Source organism: Equus przewalskii, chromosome 2 (genome assembly GCF_037783145.1).
Source record: "Equus przewalskii isolate Varuska chromosome 2, EquPr2, whole genome shotgun sequence".
NCBI classification, from domain to species: domain Eukaryota; kingdom Metazoa; phylum Chordata; class Mammalia; order Perissodactyla; family Equidae; genus Equus; species Equus przewalskii.
The window spans coordinates 117262006-117283819 of record NC_091832.1 but is presented as its reverse complement, the minus strand read 5'-3'; the positions used below and the strand labels follow the sequence as shown (position 1 = coordinate 117283819).

Below are 21814 nucleotides of genomic sequence, written 5' to 3'. Positions count from 1 at the left end.
TGTGTGGATGCACCACGTTTTGTTTATCCACTCGTCTGTCAGTGGACGCTGGCGTTCTTCCACTTTCGGGCTATTGTGAATGGTGCTGCAGTGGACTTGGGTGCACTGTGTGCTCAAGCCCCTGTCTCGGTTCTTGCAGGTGTATACCTAGGAGTGGAACTGCTGGGTTGTGTGGCAATCCTACGTTTAGCTTTTGGAGAAACTGCCAGACTTTTCCATGGTGGCTGCACCATTTTACACACCTGCAGGCGATGTACAGAGGTTCTGAGTTCTCCACATCCTGGCCAACAGGATGTTGTTATTTTCCTTTTTTTTCATAAGAGTCATCATAGGAGGTGTGAAGTGGTATCCCATTGTGGTTTTGGTTTGCATTTTCTTAATGTCTAGTCACCTTTTAAAAATCAGAGGCAGAGGTGGAGATAATTTTACCCTCTCCCTGAAGAACTCCAAGAAATAATTATCAGAGAGAGATTAAGATCTCCGTCACCTGTGCCTCATTTTCTTAATGACAGGGGGACCTGGTACAGGGCGTGTCGTGATGAGGGTCCAGGCATGGGCTTTAAGAGCCCTGGGCTGAGGGCTGGGGCGCAGGACAGAGAGAGTCTGAACCCAGATAACCTGCGCTGTTCACTTGTTTACTCTGCACACTTCTGCCCATTGTCCCCTTTGGCAGGGGCTCTGGGTCCCGCCCTGAGGGTAGACAGATGGTGCCTGTGCTCAGGATGCTCAGCTCCTGCCTGGCCGCTCCTCAGAGGTCCAGTCTCCTGAGGATTCTCTCCTCGGCCGGGGACGTGCTTGGAGGAGGGACGTGTGGGCCTCAGCTTGCCTGCTTGACGTATTGTGTTGTCCCAGCTCTGCGCTCACCAGTGCAGGAGCCACTAGCCACAAGTGGCTGTTGAGTACTTGACATGTGGCTGGTCTAAATCGAGGTATGCTATAAGTGTAAAGTAGACGCCAGATTTTGAAGACTTAATAGAAAAAGAATATAAAACATCTCGATATTTTTTATATTGATTACATGTTGAAATGATAGTATCTTAGATATATTGGGTTAAATAAAATTAATTTTACCAGTTTCTCTGCGCTTTTTAAAATGTAGCCAATAGCAAATTTAAGATCACCTCTCGTCTCACACGCTATTTCTGTTGAACGTGGTGATTCTGGATTCCTTTGCTGATTATGACCGTTTTGATGCCCTGTGGGCAAATTATATCTTGAAATAAAATGGCCGTTGATAAAGACACTGGTTTTGCCCTAACTGAGGTCTGTTTGTGGAGACCTGGAGTCACGAACGAGGAAGCATGGGACTGCATGCCCTTTGAGCACAGAGGCTGTGTTTGGCGTGTTTTGAAACGCCAGTTGCTGGCCCATGATGGCGCTTCTCATCTGATGAGTGAGCGCTAGGGTCAGCTCTCTTGCCCTTACTCAGCTGTCTCTGCCTCCCGTGAGAGGGGAACGGTCAGCACCACCTCTCAGACTAATGCATGCTGCCCAGCGGAGCTTCTGCCTTTTCTGGAAGAACAGCTTGTGGCCTCTGGGAAGCCTGTCCCCGGGACAATGCATGGCAGTGTGTTCCCGCAGAAACTGGCCCAGCAGACCGATGCAGGGACCCCCAAGAGACAGTTCAGTGACAGGACTAAGAACTCGAAAGAAGACGAGCTATACATGGCAGTGACAGTTGACCAACAGTTGGGGTTGTTCACAAGCTGGTTCTTGCCCTGCTGTCTGGAAGTACATTGAGATGCCATCATCCCTAAGCAAAAACAGGGGGAGTTTTATTTCTGAGAATTTCAGGGCGCATTCAGATTGTGTCTGGAGGTGTGCCGGCCTGTCGTCCCCCTCCTGTTTCCTGTGCCTTAGCAGCAGATCACACACCGTTTTCCGGTGCGCCCAGTGACTGTCGTCTTCTCCTTCCTCCCACTGTGTTAGGCTGGTGATGAATTTGTGGATAAGACCCTGAGCAGCATATCGACCAGCACCGACGCAGCGTCTGTGGTCCACAGCACGGACCTGGTGGTGGAGGCCATCGTGGAGAATCTGAAGGTGAAGACCGAGCTCTTCACGAGGCTGGACAAGTTTGCCGCTGAGTACGTGAGCCCTGGGCGTTCTTGTTGGGTCTGAGGGCTCCCTCCCTGGGCTCGGGCATTTATCCCAGGAAGGAGTCTTCTGAGACTAAGCTGCTTCTCTTTCTACTACCCAGCAGCTGTTCCAGAAGACTAGACACTGCTTCCCTTGTTCTCTATCCTCCCACTCCCAGTTTGCTCCCTGAGGGTTGGGCTGCCCTGATCTGGTCCTTGTCCCCAGACGAGGTGGCATTTCCCACAGTAGAATGAAGGGGCCATCTGGGAAGGCCTCTGTCTCCTGCAGCCTCTGGGTCATGGGCCCTCCCAGGCCAGAGGATGGAGGACACTGGGCATGTCCTTAATGTCGCTGAAGAACCTTAGAGCACTTTCGCATGTCCCTGTTCTTGGGTGGCACAAACAACAGTGTGATTGAAGGGAATGGACGCCTCTGACTACACGGAGTTCCGCAGGACTCTCCTGCTTCGGGCTTTGTCTGGGTTGGACCAGAACACTCCTGGGAGCATTAAAGGAGCATGGAGTTCTTGCCAGGCTTCCTGGCAGAGGATGGGAGAGGAGAGCTGGCCCCATGTGGGTCAGGCATGCGGGAGGGCGGGGCTCAGGACTGTGTGGTGTCTGCAAGCTGGCACACACCGCAGCCCTGGTTCTCAGAATCCGGAGCTTCCGTTGGGTCTGACTTTCGGCTTTTGGCAGGTGTGACACCTGCCTGCTTCATTCATTTTCCTTGTGGCTTGCTTGGCCACCCTTTACCCTTCTTGGTTGGAACTGAGTGTCAGAGTAAGATACGGCAACAGTGATTCCTAGGCAGCGAGCACTGAGCAGCAGTACAGAGACCCCCTCACCTAGCTGCAGAGAGGCCTGTGGGAGTGTCACCCCCAGGGCTGCGTGGCCTGTGTCTGGAGAGGCCATACCCGACCGTCTCCGTGTCCCCTGTCCCTCACTCTGCTCATCAGCATGCTCACGCTCTGTACACTGGCGTTTAGGGGCTGCTGCGGAACCTGGGACAGGAACAGCAGGTCGTCTGGGTGGGGGCGTGGCCCTCAAGTCAGCAGGGAGCCCTCCAAGATAATAAAACACCTGCCCCGTTATTGAAGTGTTGGTCATTCGCTAGTGACAGGGACAGCTCTGTGTGCCCTCTGTCAGCATGGAGGAACGGAAGGACGGTTGGGGAGAGTCAGCTCCCATCTCCTGAGCGCCTGCTGTGGGCTGGGCTCCGAACTAGGCTCTGTGCCTCAGTTTATGTGGGCCACGGGACACAGGACAGCACATGCCGTAAGGGGCACTTTGCTCCAGCCGCCAGCCCCCCTCCCGCCCTCGTGCCCATTTGAAGTCTCCGCCTCTGTCGACCGCCTGCTGAGATGTGCAGGTGGATGCCATGACGGGAGGCGAGTGTTCGGGAATGATGTTCTGGGCGGAGGCCCTGATGAGGCGCCTGTCCTGGAGGAGGAGGGCGTGCGCCCTCATGGTCCGAGCGCGCTTGGCTGGGCCCTCAGTGGCCCTGCCCTGGCCGGCAGGGACAGAGCGGCCGCAGTGTCGGGTTCTCCATGCCGAGGCCTGGGGGCGCGCGGCCATCGGCAAGCTGGCGCTGTCCGTTTTCTGTTAGTACGCTCGAGAGGAGTCGCTGTTTTGGTACCTGAGTGTTAGAAAGGGAAAGACAAAAGACGGGCCAGAGGGTTGAGTGGTCCCCGGAAGATGTGAGGGCGTAATTCTTGTGCAGATAAAGACAGCCCTGCGTGTTTCCCGTGTCTCCGCAGTGTGTTCGTGTTGGAGGCAGGCGGTGCAGATGCCGTTGGCAGAGCCCGCCGCCCCTGGGGGGCGGGGCCTGCTGGAGGGGGCGGGGTCTTCTGGGGAGGTGGGGCCTGCTAGAGGGAGTGGTGCCTGCAGGGGGAGGTGGGGGTCTGCTAGAAGTGGGTGGAGTCTCTTGGGGAGGTGGGGCCTGCTAGAGGGAGTGGTGCCTGCAGGGGGAGGTGGGGGTCTGCTGGAAGTGGGTGGAGTCTCCTGGGGAGGCGGGGCCTGCTGGAGGGGGTGGGGTCTGCAGGGGAGGCGGGGTCTGTTGGAGGGGCGGGGTCTGCAGGGGAGGCGGGGTCTGCTGGAGGGGTGGGGTCTGCAGGGGAGGCGGGGTCTGCTGGAGGGGTGGGGTCTGCAGGGGAGGTGGGGTCTGTTGGAGGGGCGGGGTCTGCAGGGGAGGCGGGGTCTGTTGGAGGGGTGGAGTCTGCAGGGGAGGCGGGGTCTGTTGGAGGGCCGGGGTCTGCAGGGGAGGCGGGGTCTGTTGGAGGGGCGGGGTCTGCAGGGGAGGCGGGGTCTGTTGGAGGGGTGGGGTCTGCAGGGGAGGCGGGGTCTGTTGGAGGGGCGGGGTCTGCAGGGGAGGCGGGGTCTGTTGGAGGGGCGGGGTCTGTTGGAGGGGCGGAGTCTGCAGGGAAGGCGTGGCCTGCCGAAGGGCGGAGCCTGCAGGGGAGGCGGGGTCTGTTGGAGGGGTGGGGTCTGCAGGGGAGGCGGGGTCTGTTGGAGGGGCGGGGTCTGCAGGGGAGGCGGGGTCTGTTGGAGGGGCGGGGTCTGTTGGAGGGGCGGAGTCTGCAGGGAAGGCGTGGCCTGCCGAAGGGCGGAGCCTGCAGGGGAGGCGGGGTCTGCCGGAGGCGGCGGGGTCTGCCGGAGGCGGCGGGCATCCCTCTGCGGAGACAGTGCCGGGCCTGGGCTCTGTGCTGCTTTGTCCTCTGACGGACGTGCCCTCCAGCCATGTGCCGTCCTTTCCGCTTGTGGGGGCGCGTTGCCCTTCAGGTGCCCTGTGGAGGCATCACGTCAGCGCGGGGGGCGCGGCCGCTCGGCGCTGTCAGCCTCGCCCCTCGCTCGTGGTGGTTGCAGAGGTCTTCTCATCGCTCTCTGGGATAGGCGGTAGTTTATATTATTTCCCACGTTGATCAAAAAGCAAAAAACTTTGAAAACTGGAATTTTAAACTTCAAAAATGTCATTTTTTAAAAAAAAGAAAAGCCGCCCATCTGCTTTTAAACTGGCGGAGTCGGAAGTGGTTTGAGAGGCGGGTGTTGGCGAGCCTGGGAGGGGCCCCCTGGCTCTGCCCTCCTTCCGCGTTGTTTCTCCTCCCACCGCCCGGTCCGCAGGTGGATCCGGGGAGCAGGGACCCTCCCCTGCCTGGGTCGGGGCCGCAGAGCGCCGCGAGTCCACCAGGTGGCGCTGCAGGGAAGCCCCGGCCTTCGGCACCCTCGGTTTCCTGGTCTTACAAGTTACTTTCGTTTAAGTCAGTTGGATTTCTAAAAACTAATAACTTAATATTTTATATCCACGACAGAAGACGGTACTGCTTTCCTGGAGGTTTTACGAGCAGAGTAGCTAGTACAGACGTGTATCCTTCCGTCCCCAGCTCTGCCTGTGTCGCCTTCAGACTTCTTTCCACCGTGTTGGTTTTCTTCTGTTTTCTTTTTAATTCCAATTCGGTGGAAAAGTAAAGCTTTTCACTTGAGGGGAAAAGATCCTAGTTTGTGTTTATTATCAGACGTTGCTGCTGAGGCTTGGGTGTTTTATTTGGAGCGTCTGGGGCGCACCCTTCTTTCTTTCGTTGCTCCTTGATCTCTTAGGGTTCCTTTTGTGGCTGAGGTTGGTTAAGCAGCTGCCTCCTTTTTTTTCACATACATGAAGATTATCTAGTACAAGTAGACACGAGAAATTTTGCTCCCTAAAATTACAGAAAGATTGGTAAAGATTAAATATGCTTTGAAACAGGTAACCTTTAAATTATTTAATAGAACATTTTAAATTAAATGAGCCGGGTCACTTGATCTCAGCACTTGTGTGAAGATGTGTCTTTTCTCTGACAGCAGCTCTGGGCAGGGTGCGTCGCCTTGTGCGTCGCACCCTGTGTCCAAAGATGGGACTCATTCCACCATCCTTCTCTCCACAGACACACAATCTTTGCCAGCAACACTTCCTCTTTGCAGATTACAAGCATAGCCAACGCCACCACCAGACAGGACCGATTCGCCGGGCTCCATTTCTTCAACCCAGTGCCCTTGATGAAGCTTGTGGAGGTCAGTGGGTTTCTGCCTGTGCGCGTCTGCCTGCTCTGCCAGCTCAGGCCTGCTTCTCTGAGTCGCACCTGCCCTGCCACTGGGGATTGCACTGAAAGGATTTTAATGGGAGGGAAGGTTGTCCTTGTGTTTCTCTGGCCGCCGTCTGTCCTTTCAGAGCCAAAGGAAGAAAAAGCAGCTAATACCCAGGAAGGCCCTGTGCTTTGTTTCTTCGCAGCCCTGTGTTCTGGCCCCTGATGTCCAGGAAGGCTGCTCACTTTGTGGAATGTCATTTACTTGTTTGTGCCAGAGCTGATGGGCAGTGCAGAGAGGGTCAGACTGGGGGGCAGCACTGAAGACCACTGGCTTGATGGGACCGGGGGGAGCCACATGTGCTCACATTGTCTCATTGAGGTCGGTTGGCTCCAGGCTGTAAATGGAATTCGTATCAGACAGCCTGGTGTTACATAAGAGCCACTGTGCCACCTTGTCCGTGGTTCCTGGCACGATCTCGACCCCATGTAACAGGGCCTTGGTATTGTCCCCAGATGAGGCACGTCTCCTGTATATGTGATCAGAGCTATTGAAGCAGCTCCTGACAGCCATGAACCTCCTGACCACAAACCCTCTGTGGGGACGTGGCCGGGGAGGACTGCCCCAGCGTTCCTGCGGGGCTGCTGCTGCTTGCTCGGAGACTTAGGGAGCCACAGTAGATCATTTGCACCCGAACTGTGGTAGCTTGCCTTTTCGGGGGGACTAATGACAGGGTCTGCGGAGCAGCCGCCATTAAAGTAGCATCTGCTCTGGGCATGAGAAGGTCCTGCCATGCGAAGTGTGGGGGCTGTGGGGCCAGGCAGACCTGGGCCAGCGGGGGCCTCCTGGAGAGCGGCTCGGGGTCCGTGTTCCCCCTGCCGCCGGCTCTGAGCCCCTTTCCCCCCTTATCGCCTCACACCCCCTGGTCTCAGCGTTCCTTCTTGTTTAACAGTGACTGTATTTTCCTGTAGTTTCTCTCAGGGGACGACTCTGACCCATCTCACGATGGGAACGTCTCTGTTCCACTGACGTTGCTCCTCAGCTTCTGCCAGTTGACTCCACCCCCTAAGGCTGTTCTTGAAGTTGAGGAATGAAGGGGAAGGGTGAGGGAACAGAAGGAAAAGCATTTATCCTTGTGCAGGAAAGAGCAGAGAAGCGGGGTGGAGGGGTCAATGTTCCAGTCGGTCGGGATTAATTACCTTCTTTAGTTACTGGATCATGTACGCCTGTGTTTTGGAGATAGAGACATTTTATAGATTCACTTCAAACTCTACTGTTTTCCACTGCATTTATCTGCTAACGTCCCTCTGTGTCTCTGGAAATGTAGCACGTTGGTTGTTAACAGCTAAGGCTTAGCAAATGTGCGCATTTTCTAGACAACGTTTTCTAAAAGTGCTGTTCTCTCTTCGGTTTTTATTCTTTAACTTTAACTCTCACATATGTCTTGCTGGTGGTGAGCACCAAGAAGAATTGTAGCGTAAGTTGATTGGCTCTTCTCTTTTGTGTGGAACTGGACTCATTTATATCTATTTTTCTCCCAGACTCTGTTGGGATTATAAGCAGAGTATCTGCCGCACATTTCGGTTTATGAACGAATGAATAAATATCCTTTCTGTTGAACAACTTTCAGTATTCACTTCTTTAAACCAACAAGTTACTTTTAAACCCCACGGGGAGCTGCCTTTGTCCTGGCTCCGTGTGTCCAGTTCTGACGGAGACTTTGAAGGCTCTGCACGGGTGGGTTTGTGCCGCCCGCAGAGCGGTCTCTGGCCCCTCTCGCCCCCTGCCTTCTCCCCACCTTCATGGTGCTCTTTCTCTGTCCACTTGTCTGCCTCCTCGGTGTCGCAGCAGCCACCAGCCCGAGCTGGGAGCACACTTGCATGAACGGTCCTCATGCTCCTCGTGAGCCCAGCACCCTTCGTCCTGCATGGACTAGCTCCCTGCGGCCTCCTAGCACAGCGACTGCAGGCCACGGACACCGCCCGTCTCCCGGGGACAGGCTTGGCTCGGAGGGCTGGGGGACGCGCCCAGCTTGTGGGAGGGGCTGAAGCAGAAGCAGAGCCTGTTGGCTGTGACTCTTGTTGAAGTTCCTTAACTCGCGTTTATGTCACATATTTATGTGTCTATTTTTTTATGTTTAAACTTACCTGAGTCTCTCTCCATTTACCAAAATCTAATTCCTGACGGGGGAATTCTGTTTTCTGAGGGCTGACTGCCAAGCAGGGGGCCTGGGGCCGCCCCTGGTGGGTGCCAGCAGCCGCCTCCAAGGAGGCCAGGAGGGCTGCCAGGAGCCTTCCTGGTGCCTGGCAGGTGGCATCCCAGCCGTAGGCCCTGTGTGCTGGCACTGGGAGCCTTCCTCTGTGGGCTGAGCCTGTTCTGCAGCGAAGGGAGCTGTCGAGGTTGGGGCGTCTGTGGGCGAGGGTGGAGTCCTGGGGAGGATGCTTGTGACCTGGGCCTGTCGCTCGGTTCTCCTTGTAGCAGGAGGCGGGCTCCACAGAGCACTTCCCTGCAGACCCCGCTCGCCTCCCTGAAGCAATCAGCTAGCGAGACCCCAGCACAGCCAGCAGCCTCCCCAGCGCTGCAGCCTCCTGGAGCCGCACTGAACGCTCTGCCTCCTAGTCTCACTCTGTTCTTCTCCCCTTGGGTCCTTGAGGTCAGGGAGAGGTTTCAGTGTCATTTCCAGTTCAAGAAACATGCCTGGCGGCACTGGGCCGGAAGTGGTGCCAGGGGATTTGAACCCAGGCCTGTGTCAGTGACAAAGCCTGTAAACCTCGCCTGCACACACACGCACGCCTATACTTTGGGCCTTGGTTTTGTGCGGGCTGCAGTCCTCCCCTGTCTTAAAGTCTTAAAGTCCTCCCCTAAACTTGTTATTTCTGGCTTGAGCCTGCCTTCTATTCTGAGACTAAAAGTTGTTTTTGCCACCTGAGTGGACCTTTCGATCAGTGTTTCCTTGAACCGCTCTTGAACTCGCTGGCCGGCTCTCTTGTGATGATCATCTCTGTCTTGCATCTCCAGGTCATTAAAACGCCCATGACCAGCCAGAAGACTTTTGAATCTCTCATCGACTTCAGCAGATCCCTGGGGAAGCATCCTGTTTCTTGCAAGGTAGTGATGGTACCTTGGGTGGACTTCTTCCTGACGGGTGATGGTGCACGTGTCCCGCGGGCCTGTGACAGGCTGTGCAGAGCCAGCTGCCCTCCCTTCTGGTTTGCCTGCCAGGAAAGCCCCCTCAGCACACCTGAGGCCTCCGGCGGACGGTTTGGATCCAGACAGCACCCAGGGCATCCCCTAGAGTGAACTCGGGCTTCTCCTGAGCTCGGCCTTCGTCCTCTGGGGACGGCTGTTTCCCTGCACCGTTTCGTTTCCCCATCAGCTTCAGCATCTGCTGGGCCACAGGAGCCGGGCTGTGGGTGTCAGGCCAGCCCGTGTCCCCTGCGTCCCCAGCGGAAAGCCGGGCTCTGCTTCAGGAGGAACGCCACAGGTGGCGGGGGAAGCAATGAGGCAGAGGCCGAGTCCCCGGTGGGTCAGCGGCAGGCTGCTTTCGGGTTGGTTGGTTGTTCAGTGAGAAGCCTGGTGGGGCGCGGAGCCCGCCTCCTGCGTCCTCATGCCCGTCTCTCCACCTGCCTTAGTTCCGCTGCACTTCCTCCAGAGCTCAGGACCACGCTTCCACATGATGAGGCAGCTTTCTAAAGGGGCATCCGTGTCAGAAGTGCCACACCATTGCAGATTTTTACAAACAGGCCGTCTACTTTTCTGACCATGGTCTTTTGTATCACTGTGTTCTTCTCCTAGCAAACTTTTGCTCTCTAAAATAGTCCCAAGTGGGAGCTCATAGTATTGCATTAACCCATGAAACCCCTGTTCATGAATCATCAGACTACGTCATCTGTTGATGGGACCCCAGTAGCCAAAGAGAGCGGGGACTGGCCATCCTCCCAGGCCAGGAGGACAGTGTTATTAGAGATCTTGTTTGCTCTTTGTTTAGTTCTGTGGTTTTAGGTCCTGTGGATTGTTAAAAACCACACTGATCCCAGATGTCATTGTTGTGTTGTCTTGCCGGTTTATGCTGTGATAGTGGCAGGAAGGAGTGGTGGTGTGGGAGGGAACAGCAGTGTGGCGCAGGCCAGAAGCTGGGCATGAGCGTGCAAGGGCGGGCATGGGCCAGGGGTGGTCTTGGATCCATGGAGTGATGAGCTGTGCTCGCGTCGAGTGGCCCCAGCAGGCACAGGGCTGGGAGCTCTGGTCCTGGAAGCCGCCCTTGCCACGCCAGAGCAAAACCATCTTTCTCTCAGCAGCACCTTTGGGCTTCCTGAATCTTTCTGGATCAGGAATTCAGGCCCTTGCTACATGAGGCAGCCGCGTGAGACTGGGCTTTGTGCACAGTGGGGCAACAGGCACACGGCGTGGGCAGGTGTCTCCTGGTGGCCACTCAGCTGTGCCGTGCTGCAGGCATGCTGCGCCACGGGCACCAGGAGCGAGGGCAGCTGTGGCTCCAGGGGGACCTTGCTCAAACAGCTGTGGCTAGATTTGGCCTGTGGAACTGTAGGTTCCCCACACTCGATAGAGGAGAAGGGAAGGGCATCAATGTGCCTGGATGGTGTCTTTCTGCATAGTGAGGCTTCACGGGAGAGCGTGGCGTGAGAAGGTGAAGGCCATGGGCTCTGGGGCCAGCCTGACTGGGTCAGGGCTGGCTCTGGCATTTATTAGCTGTGCGACCTGGGCAAGCTACTCAGCCTGTCTGTGCCGCAGTGTCCTCTGCCTCACAGAGAGGTAATAATAGTGGCTGTCTCACAGGATTATTATGAGGAACTAATGAATGAATATTTGTCAGGTACTTAGAACCATGCCTGGCACATAGTAAGTACAGTGTATAAGTATATTTAATAAATACACGAGTAATGATAAATGAGTATGAAAATGCCAAGTGTATGATTACATAAAATTAAATTCCTTCACTAAAGGACTGTGTCTCTTTGCCCTCTGCCGGTGTCGTGGGAGGATCAGCCCCTCTGGTCCTCAGCAGCACTGAATGTTACCAGGATGGAAAACCCTTTGCCGGTGATCTTACTGGCAAAATGCTGTTTTGTTCTAATGAACTTTCTTTGATTCCTAGTGAATTTAAATATTTTGTGTTTCAGCACTTTTTCCTCGTTGAGCTCATGAGCTCTTTATGTAGACCATATTAAGTATCTCTATGAAAAGTCTGTTTATAATAATTGGAGCAAATGTTTTTCCCCAGGCTGCTGTCTGATCTCCAGCCTTGTAAGTGGTGTATTGCAGGCAGTTGGGTACCCTCTCCTGAGTTCCTACAATAACTTTTTTGAAGTTGAAAAGTGTTCTTGCCCTCGTCATAAAATCAGCGTCATTTCATTCATACAATCTTGGTTAAACTGGTGGAGCCCTTTTGTGCCTCTCTGTGTTCCTATGGAGAGGGGAGTGGGGTGGCTTCAGCTTGTCCGAATAAAGGAGGTGCAGGTCCCTTGGCTTCATTCCCCGTCCACACAGCACAGTCAGGTCAGCTGTCGGAGGATGCAGGAGGCTTCTGTCGTTCCGATGTCCAGGGCTTGCCTAGCTGTGCTAGAAACGAAACACCAGGCCTGGGGCCAGGTGAGGATTTCTGCCCGAGGAAGGTCACCGCCTGTGTTAAACGTGGGGTGCAGTGCACCTGATGGACATCAGCGCCACATAAGTAGCACCAGACAGTTACCAGCCTGGCCTGCCCCACAAGCCCCCGGAAGAGATGAGCAGAGATCCCACTCTGGCCTCCAGGAGAGATGGTGAAGTGTTGCCACGAGGAGGAAATGATGAAAGGGCTGTGCGGTCCAGGGCAAGGGTCTCAGGTGGTGTACTGCCGGGGGGCCGCTCAGTAGTCCTGCACGAGCCCCAACCCCACCGTTCGGCCCGTGCGCCAAGTGGGCAAATCCTGAGTGGCCCAGGCAGGGCTCCAGGGAGCCCGGGGGTGATGCTCCTCTGAGGATTGTTCCAGACGGAGTGTTACTTTCTCCAGGTTCCTTTTGGGGTGAGGGAGAGGAGAGGAGGGCAGGGGCCCCCCTGCACGTGGGGCTGTGTGCATAGCATATAGGTTTCCTGGTGTATCTTGCTTACTGTGGTTTCACGGATGAGGCTGAGTTTCAGAATGAAGTGTGGTCAGAGAGCGTGAGAGTGGGAGCCCAGGTTTGCTGTCCCCGAAGCCGTGCTCTTTCTAGTGACTCCGCCACCTGATCTGCCTTTATTTCAGAGTGCAGGGGGCGTCTGGGGTTCTGTGTGTTTTTAAGTACTGTGATTGTTGGATAAACTGTCATGTAATACAGCAGTAAGGCTATGCTGGCACCTTGAAATGTCCAGCTTGAGAACTGTGGGCAACATGATCCGGGTGAGAAGGGCGATCTGTGGCTTCACAAGGGATAAGTGCCGTGAAAATTCACTGTTATTTTTCTCTCCTTAACCAGGACACGCCTGGGTTCATTGTGAACCGCCTCCTTGTGCCATACCTCCTGGAAGCGGTCAGGCTGTATGAACGAGGTAGGCGTCCTGACCTGGCCGACCGGGAGCCTCGGGCCTCAGCCCTGGCCCTGTTCTCTGGAGTTGTCACGCAGGGTCTGTAGGAGGGGCTGGGCCATGCACAGTCGGGAGGAGCGTCCATGCTCTAGCCGAGTGACTCAGCTGTGCCCGGGGCCCCACTGCAGGCCCAGCCAGAGCAATTGCATGGTAGCCCAGGTTTCTATCCTGGACCTCTGCTTTTGGTTAAAAGGTTATTGCTTAAAATAATAATAATAACAAGGTAAAAATCACTAGGCTAGGGAACCTTTAAAGTTTGTTAAGGTTCCAAGATTGTGACTGTGTGACAGGTGACGGGAAGCAACTGTGGTGGGGACTGTTCTGACTCCCCCCTCGGTCCCTACTGAATGATGCAAGCATGCAGGTTTGTCAACCTTGAGAACGGTCTGCAGTGTTTTCCTCAGTGCTTGTTGATTGACAAACACTGATTGTCCCTGTTGTAGACTTGGTCCCGGATTACAGAAGGTTGTATACTTCCTGCCTCCTTCCCCACTGCATTTCTGGAAGGGTGGCCATCCTGTCTGCTTCCGAGGCACAGGTCCCAACAGGACTGGATGACAAGCGAGTGTAATTGTGTTCGGTTGCTTCATTCCCAAATGCTTGCTCCAGAGAATGTCATGTTTGAAACAAAACATTTACACCAGCTCTTCCGGAGATGAAAGCACATTTGCTTCCTCAAAATGTGCTTTAAATATTAAAACTTTTCTGTTTCATAGAAGCGTTTGCCTCACTTTTGCTCTGAGATCAAACGCAACACCTCTGCATTTATCCATCAACAAATACGCCCAATTACCCCTCACAGGGTGCGAAGCGTCCTGCCTGACCTTGGAAGGCGGGGTTTCCTTGCCTGTTCTGGAGCATGGGGAGCCCCTCTGAGTGGTGGTTTCCTCGCTGAAATGTCCTGTCCCTTTGCTGTACTTGCGCATGTCTGGCTGTAAGTTGAAGGCCAGGTTCTCGTCTGACCCCCAGCCAGGTGACCCTTTCTGGGCAGGTGACCCTCGCCGTCACCTGTGAGCTGAGGCTGGAAGGGGATCTGACCCCATGGGCAAGCACTCGGTTTGCCTTGGCGCTGCCCTCGACTCCTGTCACTGCCGTCCCTTGGCCTCTTAGCCCGCGGCCCTCATGGGGCCTGTGAGCCGGAGCACATGCTGCTGGAGGAGCCGGGTGCCCTGACTGGGCGGTGCTGTTTCCCAGCAAGCCCATCATGGCCTGGGCTCCCGTGTTGCACCCGGGCTTCTCACCACGTCCCCTCTGCCACCTCAAGGCTCTGCCCTCTTCCAGCCAACACAGAGTGGGGCTTCCGTGCCCGCCCGCCGCTTTCCGTTCACCTGCTCTTCTGCTCGGAGACCTGAAGCCATCTTGGATTACCCTCCCTTGCCTGCCACGTCTGCTCCTTTGTCGCTTCGTCTCTCCCTGTCGTCCCCGCTCCCCTGCCTGTGCCGGTCAGCTGCTTCAGCAAGGCTCCTCCTCAGGCAGCAGAAGACTTCACGTCCCCTCTGTCTCTTCCAAACCCACCGCCTCTGCTGTGCTCGCTGACAGGCGTCACGCCGTCCACGGGGGCCAGCAGGAGGCGCACGCCAGCCACCTCCACAGCCGGGGAACCCGGCCCGGCAGCAGAGTCGCACAGTGGCGACACCCTGAGTGTGCTTAGGCTGGCCTTGTCCGGACTCGTCTGGGGAGAAAGTCTCTGTACAGCGCTGTCTGGGTCAGCCTGGGCTGCTGTGACAAAATACTGTAGACTGGGTGGTGGGTACAACAGGCACTCATTTCTCACAGTTCTCGAGCTGGAAGTCCGAGGTCCGGGAGCCAGCACGGCCAGGTTCTGGTGGGGGCCCTCTTCCCATGCAGATGGGGAGCTTCTCGCTTTGTCCTCACACCACGGAGAGCAGACAGAGGGGACAAGCTCTCTCCCGACTCCTGCAGGGCACTAATCCCATCACGGGGGCTCCACCCTCATGACCTCATCTAATCCTGATCACCTCCCAGAGGCCCTGTCCTGATGCCATCACCCTGGGGAGTAGGGCTTCAGTGTATGAATCTGGGGGGACACACACACTCGGTTCACAACAGACATGACTGATACCCCTGGAGCATGAGTGCTTTGCATTCACAAGATGCTGCGATTGGGGTTGGCAGGACGCTGCTCCTCGTGGTGCGGGCTCGTCAGAAGGATGTGTGGGCGTCAGAGCTGACAGTCATCTCAGCTGGTGTCCACTTGGGCCTCCTGGGCAATGGTCCAGCTTCCAGGATGCCACAGGCCCCACCAGTGCTTCTTGCCAATTCCTCGTGGTGTCTGGGGGCGCTTCACGGCCCCTCACCACTGCTCTGCCACTGAGGCTCGTGGTCCCTCAGCTCCTGTCCTCACTCTTTCTGTTGCTCTCGTTTGTTCCCACTGTACTTGAGGCCTGATCGGTGGGGTTGGTCCCCTTCATCCCCCGGGGTCAGCGGTCACTCTGCAGACCTTTGACCAGGCTGGTGCCCAGTTGCAGATGGCTGACGGGTCAGAGTCAGCTCTGGCAGGGTGGTAGGGCCACATGGTTAGCTCCCCTTGGCTGATGCCCGGGAGTGTCACGAGCCTGTCCCCCAGTCACTGTATGCCATCCTGCTCCAGACCTTCAGCGGCTTGTGCTAGCCCACCAAATGCACTGCCCTTGCCAGGGACCTTCCTTCTCCTCACCTCCGTCCCTCCCATCACCACCCATCTCACTCCTGCCTCGCTCACAGGCCCCACCTGAAGGTCCTCGTGCTGCACGTGGATCTGCCTGTGTTGTAATCCTCCGTCTGTTCCAGCTCTCCCTGAGGCACGTGCCCCTCTCTCCCGTGCCGCCTGGCCGGTGTCCTCCCCCTGCTGCTGTCTCCTGTGGCACTGGTAGCCGCGTGCTCACGTTCATACCTGTTTTGTCGTAACCCTCCATCCACTCCAGCTCTCCCTGAGGCACGTGCCCCTCTCTCCCGTGCCGCCTGGCCGGTGTCCTCCCCCTGCTGCTGTCTCCTGTGGCACTGGTAGCCGCGTGCTCACGTTCATACCTGTTTTGTCGTAACCCTCCATCCACTCCAGCTCTCCCTGAGGCATGTGCCCCTCTCTCCCGTGCCTCCTGGCCGGTGTCCTCCCCCTGCTGCTGTCTCCTGTGGCGATGGTACTGGGCTCACCTTCATACCCAGGCGCTTGTAGGGACAGGTGCCAGTGGCTGTTGATAAAGCAGGGATGGTGGCTGTGCTGCCCACTGTGCCGGTCCTTGTTGCTGTGGCCCTGGTTTGTTGTTAACGCCAAGAACGGTGGGCGGCGGTGCCGACGAGCCACCAGAAGCCACGTGTTGGAGCAGGTCCCTGGCTGCCAGGCGCACAGATAGAGGCTCTGGGAGTTCAGCCAGCGGGCTGGTCTCTGTTGCTGGGGTTAGAGCCCTGACCTGGGCAGCCCCCGTGGCCCTCCTAGGTTGACGCACGATTGTGTGCGCGCACATCTCGGGGGAGGGCGTCGGGTTCTCAGTGGAGAGCTTGGCTGCAGAAGCTGAGGCACCATGGGTCTGGAACACGGCACCACATCCACTCCCACTGCGCTCGCCAATCAGTGTCTTTTATTTCTCTCTCTTTTCTTTTTGCCTCTTTTGCTCTGTATGACTCAGAACAGAAGTTCTAGAGCTGTGCTGCCTTTGTAAAACTGTTCAGATTGTTTTCTGATATGCTGTGTCTTCACATTGTGTTTTGAAATAGTCCAGTGAGTCTCTGAATCTGGAATTACAGTCTTGCCCCCAGGGCTCACTGTCTGTCCTTGAACACAGATGAGGTTAAAGGCTGCAGGTGAGTTGGAACCGTGTGCTGTGAGGGGTCCATCCCCTCCTGAGGGGAGATGGCCAGAGCAGAGTGACCAGGAGACGAGCTCAGGGAGGCTGCAGCCAGGGCTGCGGGAGGTGGGCATGAGCCAGACGGCTGCCGGTGTGCGTGTGGGGTCTGCTCTGTGAGAGGACGCTCGAGCAGAGGCCTGCAGTTGTCTGTGCACAGAGGGTGCCCGGCACTGCGTGCTGAGCCGGAGAGGCCAGCAGGGGTCTAACGCCGGAGAGGCTTCGGGGTCCTGGACTCCTCCCAGCAGAATCCACTTAACTGCCCCGTTCTTTCTCCTTCCCACCTTTGCACTGCTGTTCTCACCGCCTGGAATGCCTTTCCCCCCACTCTTCCCTTGGGATTCTCTCCAGGACATCCTGGCTGGTGGTTTTGGTGAAGACACAGCAGTGTGGGTAAAGCTCCCATCTTTGTGCACACAGAGCCGTGTGAATCTTCTTGAATCTACATGAGTCTCCAGCTTAGTTAGGATGAAACGTTTGGTTTTACATCGAAGTCCCCCCATTATGTCAGGAGTACCTGATGCTTGTTGTGTTTGTCCCAGTCCAGGGCTCCGGGGCCTGGCACGTGACAGGTGTGAAAAGCGGTTGGATGAATGAGTGGGGCCCCCTGATGCACTGGCGTCTGCGGTCGTCTTTGCACTCTGCTCTCTACGGCTGACACCCAGCCGTGGGCCTCAGGGTCCTCTGGTCGGTCAGTAAGTGCAGTACTGCCGATGTCACCCAGAAGAAACGTCTGTTGGTATTTCAGTCACCTTGACCTGCCTTGAAATCTTTAGGCATTACTTTAGGACTTCATATGCTTTTGAAAAAGGATGTCTGTAGACGTTTAAGTAGTCGCTGTTCCTTGTGCCTAAAATCTGAAATATTTTTATATTATATGAAATAAAATCTGAGTATTTTAAAGTTTTTTTTCTTAGCTTTAGTATACTTGACCATTTATTTAATGTTTAGGACAAAATCCTAGATAGCCACTTGTTACAGACTGTTTCCTTTCCCGATTTTGGAGAAAGGGGACACGTTTTTCTCTGTAAAGACCTCTTGTGGCCTAAGGACAGTACGTTAAGGATAAAATTCCAAGGAAGAAGCACACGGGCCCTTGTCTTCGTCTGCTCAACACTCTCAAATGCGCGGGCAGTTCCGTGTCAGGTCTGGGCTTGTCTTTAAATGTTATCTTGACTGAAGGGTTATGTGAATGCGATTCCACAGGAATACTCATTACTTGTAAGAAATGAGAAAGAAAGCTGGGCAAAAAAGTACACATACAATATGTACAAAAACATGAGTTATTTTATGTTTAGTTCTTTTTTGAAAAAAGTCCATTTATCAATCAAAAATATGCTCTGGCTCTAAGTGCTATTTTAGTAAATCATTGTGGAGTTGGAGCATCCCAGTGTGTTGGAAAGTACGAGTGTCTCCAGGCCGCGGGGCGTCTCTGGGAACACTGGCAGTGGCCTAGAACACACCTCTCAGAAGAGCTTGGCGGAATAGCTTCAAAAATCTGGTGACCTATTTGGCATGTACCTCAGAGACAAAATCTACCCACACCAGAAATCCTGACTCCAGATGTGTTTTGAATCTGCAAATATGTGGAACTCCAGTAATTCTGGGATAACCGCATGACGAGGAGAATTGTGGGCACGATGGTGGAGACTCAGTGCTGCCCTCTTCCTGTAGGTGACGCATCCAAGGAGGACATCGACACGGCTATGAAGTTGGGTGCCGGGTACCCCATGGGCCCATTTGAACTTCTCGATTACGTTGGGCTGGATACCACAAAGTTCATCTTGGACGGTAGGAGTTGGAATTCTCTGTTGTCTCTGTAATTGGGTTGAGGTAGTCTCTCAACTATGAATTATAAGCCTATTTTAAAAAGAAATTATAAGGGGTCTTGGTGGGCCTTCAGAGCCCTGCCCTGCCAGCATAAAGATTCAAGTTAGTAGAGGGCGGGAGAAGGAAAGACGTGACTGCCTGGTGTCTCCTCACATGGTCACTTTTTTTTTAACTTTTCATTTTGAAATAATTATAGCTTCGCAGGAAGTTTCAGATATAGCACAGACAGGTCCTGTGTGCCCCTCTGCCCACTTTCCCCAGTGGTCCCATCTCACATAACTGCAGTCCAACAACACCAGGAAGCTGACATCACTACCCCGTGTCCTTCTGCACGTGTGCCATCTCTGCAGCCTCCACTGCAGTCAAGATACCCAGCGTTTAAAAATGTGTCCATTTCACTATGGTGGCTCTGAGGACAGGGTAAAAATAATTACTGAAATTGGACTACTGAAGTTGAATGTAGCTCATACTACCAAATTTCACAAAAATAGTTATGTATTTGGGAGGAGCAAAGAGGGTTCTAATTGAAGCGTGAACTTTTGAATTTTATGAGGATGCAAAATCCCAATGGCAGCAAATTCAGATTTTTAGCTTGTATTCTGAAAGTTGTTTCACTGGGCCACCCAGGGGTCCAACCAGCAGGTTAATGGGTTCTGTTTGTGTCCTTGGGCCTCTGGCATCAGCGATTTCCAGGAACGGCCTGGACCAAGAGGAGGGCCATGGTGGAACCAGGATTCAAGCAGTGCAGCCAAGGGCAGAACACCTGCTCTGGGGCCCATGTGGCTGCGCCAGCTCAGCCTGCCTTCGGTCTCTGCTGGTGCTGGCCCGAGCAGCTCTCCCACCACAGAGTGGGGCCTTCTCCCCAGGCTCTGCCTCTAGACCGGCCCTGGGAATGCCAAACCCAGCCCTTCATCCTAAGCCCTTTCCCTTCTCTCAATAGGGTGGCATGAAATGGATGCAAAGAACCCCTTGTTCCAGCCCAGCTCGTCCCTGGATAAGCTGGTGGCGGAGAACAAGTTTGGCAAGAAGACTGGAGAAGGATATTACAAATACAAGTGATGCGCAGCTTCTCTGGCTCCCGGAGGAACCCCGGAGCGCCAGCAGCCCTCGGGCGCCCAGGAGCACCCTTGGGTCAGAGGTTCCCTCCCATGGCACAGTCTGTCCTGTGTGCATCTTGATTGTAATCTCTCTGAAGTAATTATTTACACTAGTTACAGTAACGGCAGATTTCTCCATTGAGAACTAATTCCCTTTTTTAGTCTGTTTGTTTCTGTGTATTTTCTAAAAAGCTTTACACCCTTGGTGCCTTGGAGCAAATATTTCTTCTGAACCTTGTCATTTTCGTGAATAATTGCCTGAATTCGTTCCCTTGTGAAGGGAAGCACTTCCTCCGAGGGCATGCTGTGTCCGTCCCTGCTCGCAGCAGTGTCGAGAGCCATCGCGTGTGTGTCTGAGGCGCTGCCATGAGCAGCTCTGGCCCGGGCCTGCGCCACCACTGGCTCCTGCTGCTTCAGGCCTGGCCCTGCCTGCCGGGGGTGACGTGAGATGTCGCGTCCTTCTCCAGCTCATCCTCAAGACGCTGCTGCCAGAGTGGGGGGACCATCTCCCGTGCCTGGTCTGCAGGAAGAGGTTTCATTCACACCCGAAATCTGAATGATGACTGTCTGTCTCTCTTTTTTCCGTGACAAATCATTGATGCAAGCTGCCTGTAAATCGACTCTAATGAAATGCAGTCTTTTAACCTATGAAAATTTGAATCGAAATAAACACATGTATAATTTAAAATCATAGTGTGCTTAAATGGTTATAAAAGTAAAGAGTGATCATTTAGGGAGGAATGTCCCGCATCTTCCCGGGCCGGGGTGGCGGTCACATGCAGCCCCCGGCAGCTGCCACTCCAGCCTTCTTACCAGGAGAGCGACCACAAGGGCACAGAAGACAGTGTTTAAGGAACATCTGTTTCTTCTTTGCCAAGAAAGAAAAGTAGTGCAACATAAGCTTCTTTTGATCACTGGCTTGAGAAAGTGTCTTCAAGATGGCAGTTTGAAGCTGGAAGAGCATCAGAAACCCTGAGGGCCAGTGGCCTCGTTGGCACCTTAAGTGCTGTGCCCACGGGCTCCAGAATTTTGTAGCAGAGCTGGGATTAGAGCCAGGTTTTGATGATAAAATTAAATACAAAACAGCAAATTTGAAGATCTCAAATCCAAACTTTCAAACAGGACTGTCCTCGAAATGGCCAACCCGTCTGGTGTCCTGGGTCACAGTTCTAATGGTTGAGAGTTTTTTCCACTCCATTTCATGACTGATAGAAGGGAGTTTATTAATTTTTTTTTACTGGAATCTTACCATAACATAATGGGAAAATAAATATGTACATATCTTTCTACCACAAATAGAGCCCGGTTTAGGAAACTTTCAGGTTATTCTTATGTTTCCTAACGAGAAAAGGAAGCACCTGTGACGCCAGCACCGTTTCCGTGACTGAAGGTTACCCTTGTGGTCTGCTGGCCGCCAGCTTGTGCTCAGGCTGGCGCTGACCTTTGACATGAGCCCTGGGCTTAGGGGCTTCACTTCCTCTCTCTCTGACGGGAGTGCCCGAAGGACGTGGGCCCTTGTCCTGGAAGTGGCAGGGCTCCTTCTTGGCCTCTGCACTGCAGGAAGGAGGGATCTCGGGGTTGGGACCGTCAGCCTGCCAGGACTCGGGGCTGGGGGCAGCCATCCTTGCTGGCTGAGGTTTTCACAGGCATGTTTAGCCTGCCTGAAAGGCCAAAGGCCTGGCCTCTCAACATTCTTGTGTCGTTTTCAAAAGTCTTCTCCGGGCATCATGTTGGGATCAGGAGGGAAGTCTGAACATCCTCTTCTTAAACACGGAGTTGAGAGTGGCTTCTCAGCGCCATCCCCAGGCCTCTGCTCCGCGGGTGAGCACAGCTGCTTCCACCGAGAGCTCCGTGGGGAGAAGGAAGCACCGGTCAGGTCCTCCGCTTCCAAAGAAGGACCAACTACTGCCGGTGGCCACCGCCTGGGCTGCAAAGGAAGCCTCAGCAGGAAGCCCCAGGGGCTTAGGCCGGCCTCCGGGGTCTGGCAGCCGCTGTTCAGGAGAGAGGGCGAGTCGGGCGGAGCAGCAGGGCCTGGCTTCACTGCTGCTGTCCACTCACCTCCCTGAACTCTCCTTCAGACAGCACCAGGGGTCTGGGTCAGATTTCAAAAGTAACTCCCCGTTTTTAGTCAAGAGGATGCTTTCCCCCTTCTCTCTTGCCTTCCCTCTTAGTGATGTTTATAGTCCTGTAATAGAAATGAAAATTGAGATTAAAAAGAAAGCCAGAGGGCCGGCCCCATGGCCAAGGGGTTGAGTTTGTGTGCTCCACTTCGGCAGCATGGGGTTTCACTGGTTCAGATCCTGGGCATGGACCTAGCACCGCTCATGAGGCCATGCTGAGGCGGCATCCCACATAG

The 21814-nt window shown here is 54.7% G+C and overlaps 1 protein-coding gene across 1 annotated transcript in view; it reads left to right on the top strand.

Moving 5' to 3' along the window:
- Positions 1–20146, top strand: part of HADH (hydroxyacyl-CoA dehydrogenase) — a 33325-nt gene extending 13179 nt beyond the window's left edge. Inside the window, exons 3-8 of the mRNA XM_008529375.2 lie at positions 1930–2087; positions 5993–6119; positions 9150–9239; positions 12584–12656; positions 18206–18322; positions 19302–20146. Coding sequence (XP_008527597.1) covers positions 1930–2087; positions 5993–6119; positions 9150–9239; positions 12584–12656; positions 18206–18322; positions 19302–19420 — 684 coding nt within the window. The 3' untranslated portion in view covers positions 19421–20146. The remainder of the gene's footprint in view (positions 1–1929; positions 2088–5992; positions 6120–9149; positions 9240–12583; positions 12657–18205; positions 18323–19301) is intronic.
- Positions 20147–21814: the final 1668 nt, after the last annotated feature.